The following is a 23470-nucleotide window of genomic DNA, read 5'->3' as shown; positions in this document are numbered from 1 at the left end:
TTAGACATCCCAATCCCCAGGTCCTTCTCCATGGGGATTAAATCAGAATGTTCAGGTAAAGGAGCCAGGCCTCATAGTTTTTAAAGATCTTCAGGTGCTTCCTCTGCACAGCAAGGTTTGGGAGCCAATGAGTTAATTAACATTTTCACAGAGCTTCTTTTATTTTTTAAATTAAAAAAATTTTTTTAAACATCTCTATTGGAGTATAATTGCTTTACAATGGTGTGTTAGTTTCTGCTTTATAACAAAGTGAATCAGCTATATGCATACATATATCCCCATTTCCCCTCCCTCTTGTGTCTCCCTTCCACCCTCCCTATCCCACCCCTTTAGGTGGTCACAAAGCACCGAGCTGATCTCCCTGTGCTATGCGGCTGCTTCCCACTGGCTATCTATTTTACATTTGGTAGCGTATATATGTCCATGCCACTCTCTCACTTTGTCCCAGTTTACCCTTCCCCCTCCCCGTGTCCTCAAGTCCATTCTCTATGTCTGCGTCATTATTCCTGCCCTGCTTTTAAGATGGAAAAAAAAATGAAGAGGCTTTGTATGTTATGTAATACTTTACAGAGCAATATAAAATATTATCCCCAAACTAACTACAGCGCTATAAAAAGAAACCCATTGTTTCAGGGAGCTTTATCTTTTGTTTAGATTTTAGTTCAGTAATCATAAAGAAATTTGACATAAATTATAAGTTTTACTTTTTTGCCAGAGTTGCAGAAAGCTTAACAGCTTTTCCTTTTACTTTTAAGCTGTCTTCAACAATATTTTAACCTCATTTTTTCTTACCTCTTTTTCTTCTGTCTAAAATTAAGGAAAGTAAAAAAAAATAAAATTAAGAAAAGTGCCATCTACCTTGTTCCTTTCAAAAAATATCAAACACCACACTTTTATTATGTGTTTATAATAACCAGGAAAAATATTAGAACAATGTGCAGAAAGGAAATATGAGCAGTCAGAAAGAAAATAATTTGTTCAAAGTTACTTAGTACTTAAGTACTTAATACTTAATACTACTTACTTAAAAAGAGCAAAATATTACACACTCCAGATATTTTGTTCCAGTATTCAGTCTTAATCTATCTGGAAACAAAGACCTAGTAAGTAAATCTTTCTTGGCCAGATTTTGTTCGTTGCGTGATGACATAAGTTATTTCTCTGTTAAAATTTTAATCAATATATCAGATCCAACCAGTTTATATACAGCATTTGTTTTGTATTAATACCATCAACTTCCATAACCTTCTATTTAATTAGACTTACTGAGAGGATTATGTAATTAGAGTGCAAACAACACGTTACCTAATTAAAAAGCACCCTCTGTGTTTCATTGTTAATAGAGTACTTAATGCATCCATTCACAACAAAATCCTCAAACTCAATTCATAAGCTACTACAAATGTAATCCACCATCTGACAGTGACTGATTTTGCCTTGGGATCTTTTACCTTGGCGGGCTTGTTAGCATCCACGCTCTCTTTGAATTTCTCCTGCACAGTTTCTACAAGTTGACAGAGCAAGGCACCATTATCCAATTTCTCCATAAAAGTTTCTGCCGTAATCTCCTTCCCTGAAATAACAAAAAGAAGCATTATAAAAACACAATCATTCCCGAACCCAAATGTGACATTCATGGCAACATATGCAGTTTTTATCACCAAAATTCCAATTCTAGCTGAGTTACATATCTGAGATAGGAAATCACTGGAAAGAATGGTTTCTTTGGAATTTTACATTTTTCAGTTACTTTGGCCTGTAAGGCAAGAGCCTAAAGCAAAACTGGTATTTTGTGTTGTGTATACGTCTTTCATCACAAGAACTCCATAGCTCCCCTTTAATATAAAATAGAGCCATAGTATATCAAAAATCAACCACCACTGGCAATTTTAAGAGTGTGGCCAATGCATAAAACCACATCTCTATGGGCTCCCCTGGTGGCGCAGTGGTTGAGAATCTGCCTGCCAATGCAGGGGACACGGGTTCGAGTCCTGGTCTGGGAAGATCCCGCACGCCGCGGAGCAACTAGGCCCGTGAGCCACAACTACTGAGCCTGCGCGTCTGGAGCCTGTGCTCCGCGACAAGAAAGGCTGCGACAGTGAGAGGCCCGCGCACCGCGATGAAGAGTGGCCCCCGCTCGCCGCAACTAAAGAAAGCCCTCGCACAGAAGGGAAGACCCAACACAGCCAAAAATAAATAAATAAAATTTAAAAACAAAAAAACACATCTCTAAATTCCATTGAGTTTGTTTTCCTGATGAAGATAATACAGGTAAAATTAATGCAAGTAAGAAACTCTCTATAAGAAAACGCTGCCCCTCTAACCACTCCTCCCCTTCCTGATGCAGTGCTTGAACTGTGGAATTATTAGGTTCAGATCTCTCTCCTTTTTTTTTTTGTCTCCTCACAACCACTCACAGCTTCAATTACTGCTCTTATGAACATGATTCACAGTTGTCCATCCCTGCCATTTTATTGGTTAAAAGTTATTTTTCTTCTTTCTTATATGCTCCCAAAGTATATTTTCTTTCTTCTTTTTTTTCTTTTACTTTGTAACAGCTTTATTGGGATATAATTCACACCCCTTACAATTCACCTCTTTCAAGTGCATAATTCAATGACTTTTAGTATATTCACAGAGTTGTGCAATTACCACCACAGTCAATGTTAGTACATTTTTATCACTCCCCAAAGAAACTGTACCCTTTAACTATCACTCCCTATGGCTCCATTCCCCACCCCACTAGGCTCTATAAAATCATTAATTTCTTTTTTGTATGTCCCTCAAAACTCCTTTCCCTAAGCTCTCTCCTTTTCCTGGTGTTGTAATTCTCTGTTTCAGAATATTTTATTTCCCTGTCTTAATTTCCTATAACTTATTAGTCACAAGTCCTGTAGATTCATGCTTCCTTCTGTTTCTAGAACCATAATCTTAATTTAAAAAATTCATGGGGGCTTCCCTGGTGGCGCAGTGGTTGAGAGTCTGCCTGCCGATGCAGGGGACACGGGTTCGTGCCCTGGTCCGGGAAGATCCCACATGCCGCGGAGCGGCTGGGCCCATGAGCCATGGCCGCTGAGCCTGCACGTCCGGAGCCTGTGCTCCGCAACGGGAGAGGCCACAACAGTGAGAGGCCCGCGTACCGCAAAAAAAAAAAAAAAAAAAAAAAAAAAAAAAAAAATTCATGGTCTGATACCTAAACTCTAGCAGTAAGAACAATGGTTAGTCCTCGTATCCTCAACGTCTGCCTCCAGAACATACCATAAGCACTGCTAAAATTAATATTGCTAAACACCACCCTCACTGAGCCAATCTTCATCTTTACTGCATAGTCCCTAATCTTCTCCTCTACGTAAAAGATGAAACAAACCCGCTTTAATCCAATATCCAAAGTCCTCTCATATGCCACTAATCCACCTTTCTATTCTACCTTGCTTACACCCTGCTCCTTGGTCTGCACCCTGCCTTCCTAGTTCCATGGGCAGATCTTCCCGTTTCCACTCCCATGCCTTGGTCCAGGCATGGCCCCTTCCTATAACAGCCCCCTATCTTCTATCTGCCTGGCCACATTCTACTTTCCCTTTAATCAGAAAACCAGAAAGAGATTCTCCCAGTGTACATCAATCTCCTTCTTATATGGTCATACTCAGGAGTATCACTCACTCTGGCACTCATCAAACTTCTTCTGTGGCTAATAACATGCTTTGTACAAAGTTCCTGTCATCACCAGTACATTAGAAACCTCTTGAGGTATATTGTTTTGTGTGTGTGTTACTACAGAGGTAAGCATAATGTTACTTACATAGAAGGTACCTAGTAAAACATGTTCAGTGAGTACGTGAATTGACAAATGAAGAAACAAACTCTTGGAAAACTTTGAGAAAATGTTGGGTATTATTTCCGTGAAAAGTAGTTGTTAAAGCAAAAAGAAAAAAAGGAGGTATTTTAAAGTTTTATACTGAGAGTCATAGGATTACCTTTTATCTTAAGAAAAATGCATGCAGCTCAATTCCATGAACACTTAAGATAAATGTAAACCAACTGGAACAACAGATATACTACTGGCTTAAAGTTAAACTCTAATATATTTGGTTTTTAAGAAACATCTGTTTGAAATGATTTTTTTACAGTTTGGGGGGAAGGGCAGGTGAAGGAGGAAAAAGAATTACTTTTTTTATGTTCTTTTTTTCCCTACTGGATAGTTCACATTTTAGCCCTCAGTTAGGATAATGACTTCTGCAGGTGGCAAAACATCAGTAGCTCTAAGTACTCACCACAGAGGTAGCCTATACAGAGCTATTAGTGTTTCAAAATTGTATGCAGCTCAACTCAATTAAGGAATGAAAGTAATAGTCTCAAGATACAAAAAAGCCAGCACAACAGAATTTGTATTATGCATTCACCATATTGGCTTGCATTTTCTAATGATAATAAGAAAGTTATTTACAAACAAGCATAAAAATAAATATTAGAAATATTTTTTAAATTATCAATTACATTTCAAGGTAAGGAAGGTAAACTTTACCTAAACTGTTGAATGATTCCTTTATAAATTACTTATAAGATTTTCTACATTTGGAAGAGGTCTTTAGGTATTATTTCATTAAGCTACTTGAAAATTTAAAGATTCTCTTCATAATGTCAAGTGATGAGATGATTACAATAAATTTACAAGAACTTGTAAATTATAAAAAGAAAAATGGCTTTCATTAAAAAGTCATTAGCAATTTACCAAAAGGAATGATTTTTACTTTTTCTGCATTATACCTGAACAATTTTTTGTTATCCTCCTTTTCATGAATACTTGAGGAATTTAACATTGAACATCTGTACCTAATGAAAAATATATTAGGTCTCAGCTTTCAATTCTGTATATTTTATAGCTCCAAAAGGTAGGATTTTTTTTTTTTTTTTTTTGGCTAAAGCAGACACTATTACATACTTTATGGTTGAAATGTACTGACTCAAATGAAGGAAAAATGCAAGACAGAGAATTTTTTTTAAACCTTCATATGTAACATTTTCCATCCAATGATTAAGAATCATAAAATATACATTTTAAATGTACTGTATAATTTTAAGAACTCAGTTATAATCCTTATATGGGGTGATATATTATCATACTCTTTATTCTATTAATATTACCAAAAGTATATAAAAAACTGAATATAAAGTTGGCTGAATTTAATCATGACGAATCCATCAGAATAGGCTATGAATTACTAATTACAGTTTCTCAAGGAAAAGCTATACACAGTTCAATCTCTGTCAGACAGAACCAGATCTTCTTTAATATAAATTGTGTAGCTGGTTTGAGACATTAGACTATAAATGCTAGAAACAGTAGGATTCTAGTAGCATAGAATCATTTCTTCCCCAATCCCATCTTTCCACGTTTTTGGTATATTTAGTGAAAGAAGGGGCAATGAACAGACACAATTAAATCACCTTGGAATGCCGACACATACTGGGTTGTCTTTATTATTGACTTGAAGGTCAACCCAAAATAGCCAAGTCTAGAAAGAATATCTTTACTTACTGGGTTCATAATTGTGAACTTAGATCTTCACATCATCAATTCAGTCATGATTTGCCAGTAGACAGAGATCAGGTGGTTTGGTTAAATATTGTGGTTAGTCATTTCCTCTTAAAATATGAGGACACAATGATATGAAATAATCGTGTACCTGAAATATTTTGTCAGGTAACTAAAATCAACACACATACTTGTACATACAAGTGTATTCCTCCCAGAAATGTAGGCTTGCCATAATTTCCATAAAGATTATCCCTTTTATCTTCTATTTTGCTAGGAAAGAATGTTTTCCTCCTAGTAAGTTAGCAGTACTACACTCAGTTTCCTAATAATATATAATATCTAATAATGATATTTAACATTTGAGTTCTTACTATATGCCAAGCACTTTACATGTATTCATGTTTTTAATATTTTTACAAAACTGCGAAGTGAGTGCTTCTATTATATCCATTTTACAGATGATGAAATTGATGTATTTAGGTTAAATAACTTGCTTAAGCTCACACAGTGAATCTGACTCTTTAACCCAAGAAGTCTAGGTTTAGAGTCTATGTTTTTAGCCACCACTCTTAGTTAGTTAAATCAATATTTGCTGGATACACAAATGACTATTTTCCATAACAGTGCATTCTCTCGAATGCAGTTGTCTTTTTCTTTTTAGAAAATCTACAGATTTTTTCTCTCTAGAAACTCCTTCAGAAAAAAACAAAACAGTGTAGGGCTGAAGACAGTGGTGCTGAGAAATGAAGAGCAAGCCACCTTGCTGATGATTGGAGAATGACCGAGAATAGCATTCAGGCATGCTCTGTTATGTAGCCTGATTCACTGCATAAGAAAACTAGTATATTTTATCTATAAGGGTGATCTAGATATGATCAAACTCTACTCCAATCTCCACTGTACCTCTCAATCACAGTCTATTTCTCCAATTAGAGAACTCGAAGCAACTCATCTGCTATCTTAACTCAAATTAGTCAGTGTTTTAAGACTGAAATATAAATGTTGTGAGATAGGAAATGATTGATTATATCCAGAAACCCTAGATCAGCACCTGCTCCACACTGATTCAGAGTCTACCCTGTATTTGTATCAACAAAAGACAAAGTCGGTTCTGTTGGAAAAGTTGGGTAAAAAACATTAGGGTGTAACTGCTCTGAAAGGTGTCAATTTGTGAACATAGACTTGATTCTTTAAACTTTTGAACTAGCAGAAGACACCACCTTTCCTAAGAAATTTTTATTGACTACATCAAGAATATGAGAAGTCTGCAGGACAAGTATCCAGTAAAAGGACTTTAAGAAAAAAGAAAAGAGAGCTGTGCCAAACTCATTAGACAGCAGCAACTCCAGTAAATAGGTGCTTAACTTTCTAATGCTAAAAATAGGTTTTTTCAGAAATAACTGAAATAAGGAAAACATTACCTATTGATCATACTACACATATAACAACTGAATTTTCCTTTATGTAGGAAAGTCAGAGAAAGGGACAATCATCATAACATCAACTGTCATAATGCATTTCTAAATATTAGTAAAATCAATTTAGCTTAACTTGATTTGTAATACATTTTTTGATTTATTCAAATTCCCTGCATAATCCAAACACATATGCCTACATCTTAACGATCTAAAATCCTTAAGAGCAATATCAATTTCTGTGATGCTTAACAACTACAATCTTTTCTCAAAATTATACTCCCATGTGATTCATGTAGTGTTACTAAACAAATACTAATTGAAGATAAAGGTCATTTTCAAATGATTAAAGAAACAAAATAAATAAACAATCTCAGAACATCTATGTTAGTGTATTCATTTCAAAATTAAACCAACAACAGTCTTCAGTAGTCTTTCAACAATCATGAAATCTGTAGAATGCACCTCATCTATCTGAATGATGGGTAGTTGCTATAATCTGGGACTGTTAGTTTAATTACATGCTGTTTATTCAAAGTAACAAGTTTTTCTCCAAGACTTATTTGTATAATCATTTGATGTTCAAATATGCCCTAAGGACATAGTTAATTAACAAATGAGCAATAGCTAGTTCATGAACAAAAATAACAAAACAGAAAGCCTAAAATAAAAATTAAATGTGTATATTTAATGTATAGCAGGGGACAATGGCCAGAGAAATGTTTTAGAGGCAAGATTCTCTTGATTCAGGTTTCTTTTGCTGTCTTTTCTGAGTGTTGGTCATAAAACTCCATAGTGTCAAGTATTATCAATAGAAAACATACTTGGACTACAAAGATATGTAAGTAGTCAGTAAATATCACAGGATGATTTTCTCATGAATCAGACTGGTATGCTACCACATAAACAAATCCCAACCATCATGACAATTTATTTAACTCAACTGGTTAACTTATAAAATAGTTTTTTATATTCTAATATATAAATTTTAGTTAGTCTAAAAATTTGCTATTGCAAATTTGCTATTGCTGCTTTAATTTTATGCTGAGGAATCTAAAGCGCTATTATTGTTACCGATTAAGTAAGTATGTAGTACTTGAAAATTACAGTATTATGCCTTCATATTTGGCAAGAATGTGAATATTGGTCTATGAACCAATGAAATAATTTTCTTCTCTATCAAATAATTTTTATCCACCAAAAAACCTGAATGCAAAGTGAGCGTTCTTTAAAAAAATTCCACCTTTCAATTGACATTTTATATGTAGGATCAGAAATATCTGAATTTAGAATATCATTACTACTTTTTTTGAAAGGAAAAAAAGTTACATTTTAGTCAAGTATTGCTAGAAGGAAATAGGAAATCTTTCCACAAGTAAGGTCCACACTACAATGGCAAAGTCTAGTTAGAAGCTTTAATTTAGTATGTGAATTTCCACCTCACCAAAAAATTCAGATACTTTATCTAGAGACCAGATCAACTTTGAAACTACCTTCAAGATATCTCTAACCTTCAAGTAGATAAAAATGGAGAATTGAATTAGAGCTGTATAATATAAATTTGCAAATATTTCTGAGGCAACAAAATGACCAGTAAGAATTTTAAAATTTACTTTAATGACTCCGTTTCTAAAATACGTGAATACTAAATGTATCTATTATGTGTAGTAAAAATATCTTGTCACATAGCCATACATTTTTTCTCTCTTCCTTATTATCACCATTCTAGTAAATAACATATTTTCTTACCTCTGAATGTTTTACCACTTTAAATAACCTCAAGCTATTGGTCTACTTTCCAAGTTACCATGAGGATATTTACTTGAAATCTATCATCTACCTACTTTTATGAATTCAAGTTAACAGAAAGTGGCACTTTACTATATTTTAAGGTTCTTTTAAGATTTCTTTTCTGAGAAAATTTCACAAGCCATCAGTTGCTTCTGTGTTACCAATAACTGGCATTAAGAACATTAGCCTTTTTATTCTTTAAAAGAAAGATTATTCATTTACGTAAACTGTTTTCTCCTTGTTTATACATATTGATGATTTCAAACTGGGTCTCAAGAGATGGATTTCTTGGAAACTTAGACTTTTGGAACTGGAATGGACATTAGAGATCATCTACTCCAACCCCTTCATTTTATGGTTGAGGACACTGAGCCCAGAAAAGATAGCTGAGTGACTTTGGGCAAGTTTACCAAGTGAGAGAGCCAGAATCAGAAGCCAGGTCTCCTGACACCAGTTAGGAGCCAGGTCTCCTGACTTTTAGTCCAAGGATATTTCCATTACACATACACTGACTCTCTATTCTTTGAGGCTGTCTTGGGGCTTCTCACACTGCTCAAGCTACTTTGTAAATGATCACATTCACCAAATAAAATGCTTTTGATGACAAGTCATGGGACCTTGGAACACACCTGTGTAATCAGGCTATACTCATAATCATGATTTCCCCCTGCCTGGAACATCTCAGGGACTCCTCGTTGAGCATGCAATAAATTATAAGCTCCTCAACACGGTATTCAAAGCAGTACACGCTCTAGCCCCAACAAATCTCATGAAAGTCTCCCCCTCTTGATCCACACTGTTGACACTAGCCTTTGTTCAGTTCTTCTAAGGCGCCAAACTCCTTCCTATCCCGCACATGCCATTCTTTCCACACAGGCTTTTTTCCCCACACTTTGTCTGGCTAGCTATTAATTATTCTTCAGATCTCAGTTTTAAATATAAGACTCCTTAAAAATGATTTCCCCAAGCCCTCTGATCATTTGCCCCATTCCCACCTCCTTGTTTTTACATTTTTATTGCAACCTATATCTTTTAGTGTTTATACCAAGTCCAATTAATGAATTATTTATTCAGTCACTTATTTATACTAATTTCTTGTTCAATCTACTCCAAGCTCTATAAGAACAGGCACTCTGTCTATTCTTAGTCACCACTCTACCCTCTAGCACTTAGCAGACTGTGCTGAGACACAGTAAACACAATAGCTAGTATATTTACTATAGCTAGTTGATTACTATGTGCCAGACCTTGTTCTAAAGCTGATGATCTTACTTGATGCTCCAACATCCCATGAGGTTGGTACTAGTATTATATGTATTTCACAGATGACGAAACCCAGGCACAGTGCATTCAGAAAATTGCCCGGTATCACAGAGCTAGTAAGTGATGGAACTGAGATTTGAATTCAAGCATTCTGATTCCAGAGTCCATTTTATTCAAATAATTATTATGCTGATGTACACTCAAATATTTGTTGAATAAATGAATGAACTTACCCACCAAATCAAATTAATCACATCACTGAACTATATGAATGGAATAACACCACCACATATAGAGTTATGATATTTCAGGCACTAAGTAGTATACATATTTTAATTATTTAATCTCACAGCAACCCTACTGTCATTACCACTTCATAGATGAGGAAACTAAAGAACAGAGAGATTAAATAACTTGCCCAAGATCATATTGCCAGTTAAGCGGCACATCTGGTGTTCAAACACAGGCAGTTCATTCCAAGTCTGTGCCTTAACTTCTATACTGCCATGCTGTGACAGCCCATATCTGAAAACAGCTCAAAGTTAATAAAATACTAATATAACAATAATTAGTAAACACACAAAAGAGGGAGGAAACCCATCTGTTTAGGCTAAATTGACATCCTCTATATAATGGAGATAAATAAAAATGCTCTTCCCTTGTATAAATGAAAGGTAGCCCTTCCTTCTGGTGGATATCACTCCATAGCACAGTGAAGGGTCTTTCTGGGGAGTGATGGATGTGAAGGATGCCTTCTGCATTTCTTCTCTTACCCTTTAACTGGGCTCCCTTGCAAAGGGCACCACCTGCATTTCCATATGCGGTAGCCCTGGTTAGACTACATAGAATTGTCAAAAGCATGTGCACACAGTAAGGAAAAAGGAAAGATCTAACTCTAGGATAAAGGCTTAAAAAATGCAAAAGCAATGTAAAAATCCAGAGCCATGGTGAGCAAAAAGAAAAATCTTGCTCAAATGTGCTAAAACCTTGTCAAACCTTGCTAAAATTACAGATGCACTATGCTCTTCACTAAACTCTTCAGTTTCAGCAGCTAGAAAGTGATGATAACAACACTTACCTTGAAGGAATCCTTTCAATAATAAAATAATATTGGTGAAATCCTTTCTGTAAATGATAAAGCACCATGCAAATTCTATGTTTACTAAATATTCAAATCTTATAGACTCTATAAGGATCCTTTTTTCAGGTCTTAAAACAATTTTGTTCTCTGTGAAAAATTACTAGTGAAAAAGCATTGCTTTATATGATGATCCTTTGAACGTATGATTCCACTTTGCATATGGCTGAAATTGTATACACTGAATATGCCAGCACAACAGAAACAAAAAAAGAGGCAGCCTTAGCATGAGGTAGCATTTTTCTCTAAGATCGTCCTTTTGGAAGAATACTTAAACACAAAAGTGTAATGAAAAGAAAAATTTGAGTTCAAGGTTGGATGACTCCAGTCAGCTCATTTGGACAAAGGAGAGATGTTATTGTTCCAGAGTCCGGGTATTCAGCAGTTTTAGAAGGTGTGCTATAAAAGTAGGGCAACGAAATCTAGCTTTAGAAGCCAGATCTCACAGACTGTGGCCCGTGTACAGTGTCAAAAGAATAGGCCAAACTGGTCAGTGGCATGAAAGAAAAGTAAAAATAAATCAGATCAGCAAGGGTGTAGATGAAATAAGCAATTTGACCACACAGTTACAATGCATGATATTGGAATTACGAAGCACAGTTAATGTGAGAGACACTGGGAAATTCATTTAAATTCTCTATACGCTTCAGGTCTCCCAGATGCAAAATGCAAATAATGAAAGTCTTTCTCTCTAAAGTGGTGTCATATGCTTAGGAGAAGGACACTACATGAGCAGGGAGAATAAACCTGTTATCTTTGATGACAAAATGAGATCTTATAACCTTACCTAACAGATTGGTTAACCACAAGGCCAGATCTTCTTTCATCGGTAGCAAATTAGCTTCATGTCTGCTGGCCAGCCACTGGCTATACTGATGCATATCAGAGAGGCCAGGTCCACTGCGTACCTTTGGGCTCAGAGCAGTGCACATTATTTATCCACTTGTAATACCTGTTTTGGAAACAAAAGAGCAATTGCTTTTTATACAGACTTCTCTTGTTAAAATCTCACCGCCAATGACACAGTAAGGAACAGGATCTGTGGAAGTTTGGATGACAAGTCAGGTTATTAATTATTAAACCCCCATGAAACACTGTTTGCTTTACTTGTACTGGCCCTGTCACTTTTGACCAACTACTTGGTAGGAAGCAGCAGGTGTCAAAGGTCAAACAGAAAAATCAAACAGTAAGCTCTCTGCTTGTGTAAAACATCATATTTGGAAAAACGACAGTTTCTAAGGAAAGAAATTCTACTTATTCAAAAACAATAAAAAGTGGTTGATTAAAATTTTGGTATCCAAATTGTAAACTCCCATTGTTTGGGTTAATTTTTGAAGCCATCGATTTCCACAGAATTTTAGGACTGAATACTAGCAATGACAGTATTTGCAAAATTTCTTATAAACATATGACCACTACTCTTAAAACTATTACCTATGAGATTAAGCACAGCCCTTGGTTCTTTGCAGATGGCCAAGTAATCATGCACTTATACTTTAGAGAATTGGGTGGGACATGGGGGAGTGCATCCTTTTAGAGTCCCTACTACACTTCTCTTATTTTACAATTAATGAAAACAAAACCAAAGAGGAAGGGTGACTCAACCAAGATCATATAGCTAGATCACGGCAGAGTCAGGCTTGAACTTGGGTCTTTATTCTAAGACCATTACTGCTTTCAGAATGACACATTTTACAAAATAGTGTCATCAGGAACCCACGTTATAACCCAGGAATTACACCGTAATTCTAATAAATATTGTCACAGGTTTTCTTTTGTCATACTTTGTACCTTCTCACTTCGTATGTTTTGCATACTAGGGTTTGTTTGTATTCATGTTTAGCAAAGAAGTAATTACATTACATATCTTATATCTACACAGTAAGGGATGATTTCACTAACCTATGAGTAACACAGTCTTCTATGTGGGTTGCAGAAAAGATGTATGAATATATACTTGGCCTTAAATGTAGTACTATTGTATGCATTATTTATAGGACCTGAGACTACAGATGTAATATTGGAGCAGGAAGGTAATAAACTCATAAGTTTATGTGTAGAACTCCATTCTGTATGCAAATAGTGACTATAAAATAACCAAATGCATTATGACTGAATGAAATGAAAATGAAAATGTTTACAAATGACAAAAAGTAAGATTTATATGATATAATGGGGTTTTCAGCTATATTTATTACTAATGGTATTTTAAGTTCACCTGTGTAAGTTGTATATACCCTTGTCAGTTTTATCATTTGAAATGTTACATAGCATTCTTTTCCAATTAATCTCAAACTCTAATTCTCTTAGCCTAGGTTAATTTTTGTCTTTTAAAGACACCTTTTAAACAAAATAAGACATTGGTGTTCAGAAAACTGTAAAATGCGACAGTCTCACAAACATTTTGCTGTAGCATTAGAAAAGACTGCTGGGAGCATGGTTAAACACCTAAAAAGTGTCATAAATATATAATTTAAAAGCACAGACAATTTAATTTCCAGAGAAATTATGCTTTGAAGTAATTTTTGCAGAAAAAAATTACTGTAAGTTTTCTTTGAAAACACCTTCCATAAATCTCTGTATATCTAGTCATCTAAAGTAATAACTAGTGAAAATGTGAAACATTTTAATATACCTTGTCATATGCTACTAAATTGTCATTACAGGGACCAGAAGATCACAACTGTCTATTTTCTTTTGCAGTTAATCATGACATTATTCATATAAAGTCCTAAAGATTCTCCAAACCCTGTGACTAAACCAGAAGGCTAAAACATTTTTTGCCCCAGTTCTTTAAAAAATAGGTCTAACCCCAGGAAAACAAAACATTTCCCAGTAGTTGGTTAGGATTCCTACAGGCTAGCTAGCCTCAGAAACAAACATTTAAGTAATAATACATTTAAGCACATGATTCATACATTTAAATAACTAATTGAAATCTTAAAAGGGTTACCTCTAAAATGCCTTTCTTCTCAAGACACAATATCTCCCGCTACTTTCCTGAAAGTGAGATGTGGTAGTTCAGTAACTTTACCTACATCCTATTATGTTCTCTGCAACTTCCATTTAAGCATCAGAGTCCTATTTTGCTTTGTAAAAGCAAGAAGACACCTCAGATTCGTAAGCTCATTGTCCAGCAAAGAATTCATCAAGGGATAGTTTACAGTAAGCCTAATGGCATGTAACAGTTTCAGTGAGCCAGAGGGACACAATCTGTCCCCTCAATGCTTCTAAACAGTGAAGTTTTTATTTTCCTTGACAGTGGCACATTTATTTCTCATGTAGTCTGTCCTGTATTTTGCCAGAAATGTAATTTAAACTATCTTCTAATATTTACAGATGATCATTAAGTTAAAACAATAAGAATAACTAAGCAATGTTTGTTACTCTGCTTTGTATATAATCAAAATTATATGTAAAGTGAAAAAAAAGAAAGAACAGAGTTATGTTTTCCCAGGAGGCAAAGGAAGGAGAAAGAAGGCTTAGTGGGTAATTAGCATCTGATAGAAGTTAAACAATGAAACACATGCCAAATATGTAGACACCTAAGTCACTGTCATAGATAGGGACTCTTCTGTTTAAGTCCCTTTTGAAAAAAATTAGGATTTTGATCCAAATTCTTCTGATCCTTTTTTCACATTTTAAATCACCATCAAACTTGGCCTGACTCTATGGTTTAGCTGAAAGTCATTACATGGTGGTCTTGGATTTAAATATAGCTGAGATATGAATAGAAAAGATGAAAATGGACCCAGCTAGCCGGATCAAAATTTGGAGTGTGAATTACCCCATGTTGAAGCAGTTTCCAAATGAAATGATTAAATTGCAGTGAACAAAGGTCAAATAAATTTATATTACCCAGATAAAAAGATCACTACAGGATTATAAACCTTTTATAATTTTCAACAAATGTTTAATCCATCTGAATGAGTTGAATTAGATCACAAAGAACAAATTACAAGACAAAGGTCATTTTTGATCTTTTGAATTCATTCAAACATTTTCGAAAACCACCAGAGATACCAAGGGGTAGCTTTTAAGACAGGAAATGAAATGATACACTGACTTGAAGAAAAAAAATAGGTTTTGGAGAAAGAGAAACTTCTTTTTTGTATAACATATCTAAATACTGAAAGCTGTTACTATTAAAATTCATACAACCTAAATATTTAAAAAGCTTGATAAGTAACTTCAGTAATTACTAAGCAAAGCCAATCGCTTTGAAAAAAAGGAGTAAGGATTCAAATGCTTATATGCCTTCTTCAGACTATGGCTTCTCCAAGCTTTATGGGTCTATCTAAAAATGGATAACTCAACCCTCAGGATTTGGAATTCAGAAAAATAAAACTTAAAGGGAAAAACATGCAGAAACTTAATACAGAATTCTTCAAAGAATGTGTGTGCGTGTATTTTTTTCTTTCTTTCCATAGAAGTGATTCTGGAATAACCATTATGAATATGATGAGACTTGAACCAGCCCAGGGGAAGAAGAAAAAATTAATGACTCCATAAGTACAATATCACATGTTTTAAAGATTCTGTTTAGTCTGTTGTTCCAGAATCCCAGTTGAAGACATAGTTTCGACTCTGAGGAAAAAGTATTCTTTTTCACCACCTAGAGGTGTGCTTCGATTATGACCAAGATGGTTTCTGGTTTATCTCTAGTCTTTGTTGCCATATTATAAAAAAAGTATCGCAATATTGCATGGAAAATAAATTGGAAAGACAGAAAAATAAGAATAAAATGATAAACATTATATCACTACTGTCTGATATGAAATTCTGCTAAGAAGTGTGATTAATAGAATATTAGAGCTGGAATCAGGAGTCCTGGGGTCAAATACTGGCTCTACTACCTGGCCATTTAGTAGCTGTTCTATCCTACTTATATGACTTTTTCTCTTTGTACTTGAGTTCTCCAGTATGTATAATGGAGGTTAACACCTCACATATACGTGTGAAGATGAAATATTTGTGTCAGTATTTGGCATATATTTTATATTCAACAAACACTAGCTAAATTGAAATCATCACCATAGGAAATATGCAAAAATAAAGCTTCCACTGACTTATTTTAAAAAGAAAAGAAATTCTGTAACAAAAATAGGAATATTTTGTAGAACTCTAGATAACTAAGAAATGGCAAAGGCCAGGGGGAGAAATGAAAACAGATAAAGAATTGATGAAATAAAACCATAAATAATGGAAAATCCCAAGTTTTCTTCATATTGAGAGGGATGAAACTCCCAGGATGATGAGTGAAATGCTGAACTCCAAGATGGGTAGTTTACATGTTTTTAAAAACAAATTTTGGTAACATACTATACTTCATTTTGGCATCAAAGACTCATAAGCTATTAAGAAAGGGGAATGCCATGCCTCTCAAAATAAATGTGAAAGGATGTCACCACACCCTTCCCCCCCACAAAGTCACCTAAACAGTGGCCATTTAAATGTGCTAATGAACCCACAGTCAAGGGTCCCTTCACTAAAGGCCACCTTTGTTCTGATTTAGAGCATCGACCTCCCCTCTGTCTAGTCAGTTTTGTGTGCTATGGGTGTGAAACTAAGAAAACAAAGTTTATAGGCCAAGAACACTGTCTTTTACAATTAAAAAAAAATAAAAACACCTTAAGCCAAACACCCTTCCATAATCTGGAAGGAGAAAATGCTATCTTTCAAACTAGACTCAAAGAATTAACAACCAAGGATAGCTCTAGGTGGCTCTTTCACCATTCTGAGTCCTTTACGCCTATGTGATTCACTTTGGCTGGCCAATAATATATCTACAAAGCTATATATTCTCAACCAATGTCATGAATGTAAAATCTTAACCTAAGAATCTGAACAGAAAATAAAAGTCCAAAATGTAATCAGAAAGGTAATTCTAGATCTTGTAAATGGACCTCCGCTTCTGGCTAAGGGGAGCAGCTTGTCTGAAATTAAAAAGCGCCAAATGTAAAGGCAAAATGACACTCGTTACTAGTTTTTCTAATTATATAATAAAATCTTTAAACTCAAATGGACCTTAGAAGATTTACCAGCCAAATTTCTGGTTATTAATAAGGGACTGGAAGCCTAAGGCATTTTGGCCAAAGTAACAAGTCTAGTTAGTCATTAAAAGTACCCTACTCAGCCCTTTTGGTGCCCAAACTCAAGGAATGCTAACTCTCTTCCAGGAATCTTTTTCTTATCTTGCAGCCCCATGATGATTTGTCTTGAACCAAATGATGGTATACCTACAATAATAATTCCTTCTCAAATCATGACCAAAATATTAAGACTGAGTGGGAACTAATTTCTTATATTTTCTTGGCATTAGAGATTTTTAAGTTTTTTTTTTTTAATTATACTAAAGTATTCTTCCAAACAATTTAGCTCAGGTTTCTGGACCCCTACCAGATTAATTTCAAACTTAATTTGAATAGAAAATCACCTGAAAGTCATTCATCGATTAGGATGTTTGAGGACTTACATCAAAATTTAACCTAAGTTGATTAAGTAAATCTTAATTCATAAGAAGATGTTGTTGTGTGTGTGTCCATGTGTGTGTTGTTTGCAATAAAAAGATTTCTGTTCTACGTAACTATAGTGTAGTTGAGAGCTAGCAGAGTTCTACATTCTGTTGAATATATATGTACTCTGATGTAAGGGGAGAGCATTAGCAAAAACTCAGTTGCTTTGACTCTGAAAACATTTAGGACAGAAAAATTACACAAGCATCTTACTCTCTTTGCCAAGAGAGATTTTCTACCTTTACTCCAATTCTTTTCTCTAGTCAGAAAACACTGAGTGGAAAATCTTGATAGTCGTCCAGGAGAAATTAAAAGAAACAGCGGGATCTCTGTGCCACCATATCAAAACCACAAAGATACCAAAATTACCTTAATATCAGCTCCAGGTTTAACAACTCCCTCTGCAAACAAACTGTTAGAGCCTCATTATTTGGTTTCAACCAAGGTAACTTTGGCCTTCCAAAGGCTCCCGAAGGCTATAAATATAAAGCAGGCTTGCAGGCTTGAAGCAAAATTCTAAAATTATGCATAACATACTTAGGATTAATATAAGACCTGACATTCTTCCACACCTGCAAGTTTAACTAAAATTTCTTACCAAGATACTAGGACACTCAGTGGCAATCACAGTACCTTTTGCACCAGATGAAATAAATTTTGCCTTGTGAGTTTATTTCCCAGCAAAGCACAGTCCACATCACAAAAGTATGGTGTGTAACACTAAAATGAAGAACTAAGCCCCAAGTTCAGTAGCACACAGGCTGAAATACAAGCTACCTTTCCCTTTCAGAGCCCACTCAGGGAGCTGTGTACTAAAGCTGCAAGGTGCATTGCAAAGGCTGCCTGTCCCACGCCTCAGATATCTGTCCCTTACCTTGTCTTAGGCACTGAGAACCAAGATGCCCATGCTGGAGAGGACTGCCACAGTCACCACCTCCTCCTCCACAGTTAGGGGGGAGCATTCCTCGAGAAGGAACTCATTGATCAATTTCAAAGACAGGCTGGGCAAACCAGATCCAGCTGGAGTTAATCAGCGTCCACACTGCTAAGATGTTGGGGAAGAAAACCAGTGAGCAGAGGCCTCCTCAGCCTTGTCTCTATGAATCTCAGGGGATAGTTGAGGAGAAAAGGTGGATTTCCTCTGCCTGGCTGGCACCTCCGACCTGTCTGAGCCTTTATTTAACACTAGGAGGCCTAATGGGTGTTCCTGTGCACATGCAGATCTTATTTCCTGGGCATAAGATCTCCCATAGTTGATCTAGCTTTGTAGGAGAGGGTGCTTGGGGAGAGGGAGGAGTTTACAAGAGAGACAGTAAAGTTTTGCAAACTTTTCACTGTAAGAGGATGAAGATGAAGAAGGTGGGAGAGAGGAAAGGTTTTGATTTCCAAAAAGGTTAACTGGAGGAAAGTGGACAATCCCCCCCACCCCCCCACACACACCCCAATTGTACTGAAAGGTAGAAAACAGAATCTGTTAACCCCTGCTTTTGCTTCCCCTCTATTCATGACAGTAGAAACTTCGGATGTCTGGACTAGGCTAATGGCAATTTATTAGGCTGATAGAATTTAATCTTGCCAGAATCGTTAATGCCTCCAAAGCCAAGTTGGCTCCTGTGCTCCCCAAATAATTTCAGATTCCAAAACCTTGCTCTTTGGATGAGAAGAACAATACCAGGCAAAAAAAATCGCCCCAAAGGGGGTTGATTCATAGGCTAGCCTAGCGTTTGTTTATTCACGTAGCAAAAGCTCGACTCTGTCAAACTCATCAGGGGAAGACAGCATCACCCCAAATCACGCGTGTCGTGCTCTTTCTCCCCCTCCCGGCCTCCTTGACTCAAGTAAAGCAATAAGGATCAATCCATTAAGACCATCCCCTCTCCGCTTTCCTCTCCTCAATAAGGGACAACGCTGAGCATGCAGACAGAGACCCTTCTGCACGAAATGCATATGTGTGTCTTTACAATCGTTGTGCTAATGAGAAATCCTCACTCCTGTCCCCGGTTGGCTGAGCCGGCCCAGCGGGTTTCTTCGTTGCGGCGGTCATTTGGACTGTTCCACAATAGGGATGAGGAACACATGGTCGCTTCCAGGGAGTCAGAGAGTCACCCACTGCAGTGACCACACACCGAGCGCCACAGCCCGTCCGGCTGTCCGAAGCTCTCCACCCTTCCCAGCCGCGTGCCCGACGTTACTGGCAACGACGGCCCCCCTCCCCTGCCGCCAGCCGTGCAGCAGAGGCCGGGGCTCCGCAAGCCGGGCTGCAGAGCGCTCACGCCGCGGCAACGGCGGCGGAGAGCGGGGCCCGCCCGCCTGCTCACCCCCGCGTCCGGAGCTGGGCTGCTGGCGGCTCTCAGGGGCACCGGGGCTCCCGGCTCGGCTCCTGCAGCGTCTCGGGGCCGGCCCCCTCCCGGCGCGGGTCCTGCGGCAGCCGCTCTCCGCACCCCACCAGCCCGGCGGCAGCGGCAGCAGCTCCAGCCGCGCTGCCCCTCTTCATACTTCTCTGATGGCTCCTCTCGGTGCTGTTTGGGAAAACGATTTTTTCCCCCTGCCAGAAACAGATTTCCTACATTTCATCAGTCCACATAGACCGAGCGGAAGTAAAATGCTTACTTTTTCTGGTGGACAGCAAACGCAATTGACACTGATTTAACCTTCAAACGGGGAGAGATTGTATTACAAGCACTTGGCAGCAATTCCGAGGTTGGGGCCAAGCTCCAGCCTCCTCCCGGTCCCCCAAACACTAACCTAAAGGGCGGGGGGAGAGGGGTGGGGAGGGGATCATATTTAACTCGGAGGTTTTAACAAAGTCAGTGGCTTTAGCACAATATTAAAATTGGGTGTTGGGAAAGTTTTGCTTTCCTGGTCAGTGATTTTGCAGACTCGGAGGCATGAGCTTGCCAGTAACTTTGGTCACTCTTCGTTAAAATTGAACAATTTGATTTCTTACAACTCCCTTTAAATATCAGACTTTAGAAGAGGCTGTATTTCACGGCTGTTTTCGCTTTACAAAAGGAAATACAGTTCCACCCTTCCTTCTGTCAGCCTCAGCTCAGTATTATGTTGAATGTCATAGACAATTTTCTCCAACTGTTGTTTATTAGGGTATGTATTCTGAGACGAAAAGTCTCCCCATGAAGCAGACAGATGTTCAAGTGTCTGCTTCACCTCTAACAGACATGTGACCTCTTGTTGAGTGTCCTAATCGCCTCAGGTTACTACTTTCCGTGGAGTGTAGGTGAAAATGATCATACTTTTTTGTTGTTGTCGTTTCCATGTTCATCAGTTTCACAAGCATTTCTATCCAATGATTGTGTGGCACAGGTATTCTAGTCCTCTCTTGGATATCATGTGTAAGATGGTGAGCAATGTACCAACACACCCAGCCCAGCCTCCCCCCCACCCCCCCAAAAAATAGAAACTACCTGTGGATGGGTAATAGCAAAGTGATGTGGGTAATTTTAGATATAACTGAAAAAAATGCATTTTGTACTTATTATTGCTTTCATCTGGAAATGGTTATTTGCTCTAAAACAGCTAGAAACTGCATCAGTTCTTTGGTTGTAGTAGCCGTACAAATAATGAAGAAGGGAAGAAAACAGATGGAAAAGTTTGCTGGCGCTGAACTCCAAGCTTTTTATTTTAGTTCAGTTGGGTACTGCAGTTAGCTCCATATTCCTCCTTAGGCTTCCTGGAAGAAAGGGAAAAGAGCCATTCCTCATTTTAAGGAGAAACAGCATTATAAAAAGGCCTATCTTACTGCTTAGATATACATCAACGAGAACAACAAAACATGCAGAACAGGCTACTGGTGAATTTGAGCAATCATTCTGATAATAAAAATTTTCAAAATTTAACCAGATAGATCTGAGTGCTACTACAGGCCCAACAAAGAACTCTTAGTTTCTGAACTTATAAAATTTAAGTAAAATCAAACATCCTTGATAATTCTTCATGATCAAAATATCACCAGCCAATAAATGTTAATTTCAATATCTTCAGGGTATAAGAGTTCAAAAAGTTTAACACCTAGATTTTCAAAAGCTCATAGTCTCCTCTTCTTTTTGTATAAATAAATATTCTTGTCACATTGACATTATAAAAAGCAAAGTGTAAAGACAATATTTTTGTTGATTAAGGGACAATGTTAAACCCAGTTTGGGAAAATAAGGAGGCTTCCAGAAGCTTTGGGAGAACATAATCATTCAAATTACTCCCTTTCATGCCCCTTTCTTCCAGGTATTTTTAATTTTAAATTCTGCCTTATATTAGATCCTCTTTCCTTTTTAGCAAAAGCCAAAAGGATAATACTAGGAGAAATATGTATTTTCTCCCTTAGCACCTATGAGTTGTGCTGAGTATTCTTTTGGTGACAAAAGAGAAGTAATACAAAAGATTTCTGAAGAGGCAGCAAAGTAGTGTTTTCATTTAAATTTTTTTCAGCATTTGTAACAATTTCCATTTGATCTTTATTTTGTGTTTTTGAAAATTAAATTTGTACTTATGTATTCCAATCAGTCACTTATAAAAATCTGTCAGAAAATCTTTTCATCCAAGAATTTTCTTGCCTTGGTCTCAACCTAAACATATTTGTCTTAGGAAACCATAGTGCAACTGACTCAATGATAACCTCCCTGATGTGAGGTGAAGGAAGCGAATGCCTCACCTAACGGGGTGAAAAATGTCTAAATACATTCTTGAAACATAATGGCATAAAAAGGAAAAGTCAAGCCAAATTTAAAGAAAACATAGTATTGTTTTCCTTTTTAAGTTATCACAGTTTTGAAGACTTCATATTAAGAATTCCTAGGTTACTACGTTTTCCAGTGTTCTAAACCTTCAACGTTGTCTTCAATATGAACTGTGCCTTTTTCTAAATGTATATATATATGTGTGTGTATATATACATATATGTTTAAAATGAGCAATAAAAGTATTTTTTTCCTCATTTATAGGTTAGCCTCTCCTCACCCCTCACCCCTCACCCCCCACTCATGGAAATAATATAAACGCACTTACTCTGAAAAGTGGGACAAACCTTCAATAGATGATGGAGATTATCAGGAATTTTGAAATAAATAATGTGGGAAGAGACACTAGATTAAAGTAAAATAAATTTCCAAGGGTGACCAAGACATTCTTATATCCCTAAATAGCTTTGAAAGGGCACTTAAAGATGGCAAGTGATAGCTTTAGAAGCAAGTGAGAAAAATGATACAGAAAGCAGCATGAAGACATGTAATAGTGCTGAAGAAATGCATAAAGCAATGTAATAAGTGAAAACATTTATTTATGTTTTATTGAAATAGTTTATCAGTGATGTAAAATATGTTGATATTTCCCTACCTAGCTAGCATCTTGGCCCATGATACAGGCCTTCAGTTGACTTACACTGAAATAAATTTTTTTAAATCTCATAAGGCAAACAAAATGGATTTTATAAGTCCTAGTATGGAAATTAAAAATACTGTTAGGGATAAAAAGTCAATGCTATTACTTTTTATCAGTATTCATGTATAAAACTACAAAGAATGAATTAAATGGGAGAAATTTCATGGGAAAAGTTCAAGATATACTCTCAGTTTGATATGCAACTTTAAAAAATCTATTGCTTTACTCTCAATGGAGAACTTTAAACTTTAAAAGTACAACACAACAGTAGCACAGGTATCTGTTCCCTACTGGGAAGACGCATATTTTTGCAAACTGTGTGTTATATATGAGCATATGTCTTCTAATTTTTATACAGGGGATAGATTGAAATCATTTTATGAAATATGCCATCTATCTTGTCTAGTTTTAAAATATCCTATGA

General features: G+C 36.5%; 1 protein-coding gene across 9 annotated transcripts in view; it reads right to left on the bottom strand.

The window, feature by feature from the left end:
• Positions 1 to 23470, bottom strand: part of GAS2 (growth arrest specific 2) — a 154695-nt gene that overhangs the window by 95388 nt on the left and 35837 nt on the right. For 5 of the 9 annotated variants that reach the window (XM_032642118.1, XM_032642125.1, XM_032642124.1 and 2 more), the window contains 2 exons: positions 11931 to 12095; positions 1452 to 1573 (listed from right to left, as the gene is read on the bottom strand). In XM_032642118.1, coding sequence (XP_032498009.1) covers positions 1452 to 1573; positions 11931 to 12075 — 267 coding nt within the window. In that variant the 5' untranslated portion in view covers positions 12076 to 12095. The other 4 variants (XM_032642120.1, XM_032642126.1, XM_032642121.1 and 1 more) reach the window with 3 other exon arrangements.

Source organism: Phocoena sinus, chromosome 8 (genome assembly GCF_008692025.1).
Source record: "Phocoena sinus isolate mPhoSin1 chromosome 8, mPhoSin1.pri, whole genome shotgun sequence".
NCBI lineage: Eukaryota > Metazoa > Chordata > Mammalia > Artiodactyla > Phocoenidae > Phocoena > Phocoena sinus.
This window is presented reverse-complemented; position numbering and strand designations above follow the sequence as displayed.